Genomic DNA, 3,283 nt, shown 5'->3' with positions numbered 1-3,283 from the left:
TTTTAGTTGCACCGGACATTTTCGCCGTATGCTCTGGCCGTCAGTGATTTGTCGGCATCCTTGTAGTCTGAGGCTGCGCTTCCGTACGTTATGGTTTTACGCTGGGGATTCGCGAATAAATGAATTAATACGAGTCTCTGAGATTACAGCAAACATAGAATATGTTGGCAACTAGGCATAACTAACACTAGGCCCCCAAACAATTTACCCGGGACAAGATCAATTCGATGCGTCAAACATCTCTAGCAACATGTGACGTCACCGAACCGAATCGAATGTTTATTTTGTTTGCAATAAATTTAGCGTGTCGCCAGATTACAAAATTTACGGATTTCAAATTAGACATTTCTTAGTAATTAGCCAGTATATTGGACAAACTTACATACGCGTTTGGCTATAAGGTAATGTACTGTATTACTACACAGTGCAGTTAACTGTAGCATTCGTCCAATTTGGCATATCGATGGTTCGAATTATGCCTTTAAGGCGCAGGTGTTGATCCAGTTTGGTAAACAACCATGCGGCAGCGATCACGTGCGATTTTTTTCCGACTCGTCTAGGCGCACTCTCTGTATATAGGGACTCTAGGGTGGCGTTAGCATGCGGTGTACGGACGGTAAGCTGTGAGGTGGCGCCCCCTGGTGGCCGTTAGACACGCCGTACGGAGCGTAAGCTGTGAGGTGGCGGCCCCGGGTGTGGCGTTGGGCATGTGCTGCAACCACGCACACGTGCTATGCGGATTGTTGTTGTTCTCCGGTGCATTAGTGGCGTCGGCATAACGCTCGCTCTGCCTATGTGTTGCATCTCTGCACTATTGATGGCATCACCTGTGGGGTTAGTCGGCGCGGCATCACCGGTGCGCTAGGTGGCGCCGGCGTAACCGTGCCGACTAGGTATGGCCCCGAGTCACCGTGCTGTAGGTGCCGCCGCGTCACCGTGCGCTAGGATAATGCCGGAGTCACCGCTGCCGCTACGGTGGGCCAGCGTCACGCTTGGTCCTCGCTCGGTCCGTTGCAGGAGCGGTGTACTGCGCACGCACACGTCGCCACGCTGTCGTACAATCGCCGCGAGCCGCTACCAGTAGAGCGCCGGACTCGACGAGGATGTCACAGCCAGCAGCCGCCGCCGCCTGCTTGCCTGCCGCAGCAGCAGCCCAGGGGCCAGGGGGCGCCAGCACTCCTCAGTGAGCCCACGAAGTGACGGGGACTTTCGTTCCCCACCTTACTTCGGCGCAAGTTGATTTAGTGGATACCAGCAGAAAGGTTAGCGGGTACAGTTCGAAGTGAGTTCAGTTGGCAATTAAGACTTTTTTTTACAATTAACTGTTCCAATTGCCATATCACGGGTAAAAAATTCACCGCTCTGCCTATCGCGACCTCTGACCTTTGACCTCGTCACCCCTGATCTTTGACTCCCCCAACTTCTGCACCTTTGACCCTAATCCTTGATCCCCTAAACCTTTGATCCCTCCCCCTGACCTTTGATGCCCCGAACTTTCCTGACCTTTGATCCTCAACCTTAACCTTTGAGCCCGCAACTTTCTGACCTTTTGATCCCCACCACTGACCTTTGACCCCCCTGTCTTGACCTTTGACCCCTCTAGACCTTTGACGGTCGCAAGACGGCGCCCGGCCACCTGTACGCGAGGCGTTACGTTCACAACGCGAACCTGCTGAACAACTCGATGAACAACCCCGCCGGCTGCCCGCCGTATCCGCACCAGCGCACGGTCTGCCGCGCTCGCCTCCGTCAGCAGCGCTAACCTGAGCACGCGGCTCGCGCTGACAGGGGCGGCGGGAGCCCGCGGGGAGGGGGCGCACCGCACAGCAGACGACGCAGGTGATGAGAGAAGAGGGTAGGGGGCGGAGGAGGGATGGAGGAGGGGAGGGTGGAGGTGGTGGAGGTGGAGGTTGCGAGGAGCGGGTGGAGGGGGGGTAGGCAGAGAAGGGAGAAGGTGTGGGGCTGTGGAGAGAGGTGGAAGTGAAAGAGAGGAGGGGCTGGAGAATGGAGAAGGGGGTGAGGAGGAGGGTGCTGAGGAGGGGGGACAGGAGGTTGGGAGGGAGCGAGGGGGGGAGAGAGGTGGCAAGGTAGGGGGAGGAGTGGAGATGGTTAGGAGGGAGGAGGTGCGAGGGAGCAGACGGTAGAGGAGCAGGGAGGGGCGAAGGTGGAGGAAGGAGGGGTTGCAGTGCAGACAAGAGGGGAAAAGGTGGAGATGGAGGAGGGGGAGGAAGTGGAGGGAGGAGGTGGATGAAGAGGAAGAGGGGAGGGGGTAGAGGAAGATGGAGGAGAGGGGTTCTTCATCGTGTGTTCTTGCCTCCTCTATTGTTCATCATATGTTCTCGCCTTCAACGTTCTTCATCGGGTGTTCTCGCATTCATTGTTCATCATGTGTTCTCGTCTTCATTGTTCATCGTGTGTTCTTGCCTTCATTGTTCATCGTATGTTATCGCCTTTATTGTTCCTTGTGTGTTCTCGTCTTCATTGTTTATTGTGTGTTCTCATCGTCATTGTTCATCGTGTGTTCTTGCCTTCATTGTTCATCGTGTGTTCTTGCCTTCATTGTTCATCATGTGTTCTCGCCTTCATTGTTCATCATGCTTTCTAGCCTCCTTCATTGTTCATCGTGTGTTCTCGCCTTCATTGTTCATCGTGTGTTCTCGCCTTCATTGTTCATCGTGTGTTCTCGCCTTCATTGTTCATCGTGTGTTCTCGCCTTCATTGTTCATCATGCTTTCTAGCCTCTTCTATTGTTCATCGTATGTTCTCCCGGCAGGTTCAGAAGAGCAACGGTTCGCCGACTACGTTCACGGATCCGATCTGTGTGACTGCGTACTTCGCTCCGACACGCGGGTGGTTCCCTGGATCCGCACTGCCCAGAGAAGGTAGGAGGCTGATGATGATGATGATGGTGATGATGATGACGATGATGGGGATGATGATGACGATGGTGGGGATGATGATGACGATGGTGGGGATGATGATGACGATGATATCGGGATGATGATGACGATAATCGGCATGATGATAGTAGTGATGATGATGGTGGTGGTGATGATTATGATGATGATTATAGTGATAATAACTAATTTTTATCCTCACGGCTCTTTATTCTCGCTAATTTCTGTGTTTTCTAACCCTTGGCTGTGGTTTCGCTGGATAGTAGATAGGGACAGTGGGAATCTCGTTAATCCATTCATGCGCATCACTAATTACATGACGAGGCATTTGGCTACCTTAAGAGAGTCATAGTTATTAATAACAATAATTATGATAGTGATAGTTA

General features: G+C 52.8%; 1 protein-coding gene across 1 annotated transcript in view; it reads left to right on the top strand.

The window, feature by feature from the left end:
* The window catches only part of LOC106817877 (breast carcinoma-amplified sequence 3-like), a 14,840-nt gene that overhangs the window by 7,677 nt on the left and 3,880 nt on the right, over positions 1-3,283 (top strand). Inside the window, exons 12-14 of the mRNA XM_014822588.1 lie at positions 7-26; positions 1,604-1,729; positions 2,774-2,882. Coding sequence (XP_014678074.1) covers positions 7-26; positions 1,604-1,729; positions 2,774-2,882 — 255 coding nt within the window. The remainder of the gene's footprint in view (positions 1-6; positions 27-1,603; positions 1,730-2,773; positions 2,883-3,283) is intronic.

This window comes from Priapulus caudatus, unplaced genomic scaffold (genome assembly GCF_000485595.1).
Source record: "Priapulus caudatus unplaced genomic scaffold, Priapulus_caudatus-5.0.1 Scaffold1903, whole genome shotgun sequence".
Lineage (NCBI taxonomy): Eukaryota > Metazoa > Priapulida > Priapulimorpha > Priapulimorphida > Priapulidae > Priapulus > Priapulus caudatus.
The sequence above is the reverse complement of the archived record's forward strand: the minus strand, read 5'-3'. Positions and strand labels throughout refer to the sequence as shown.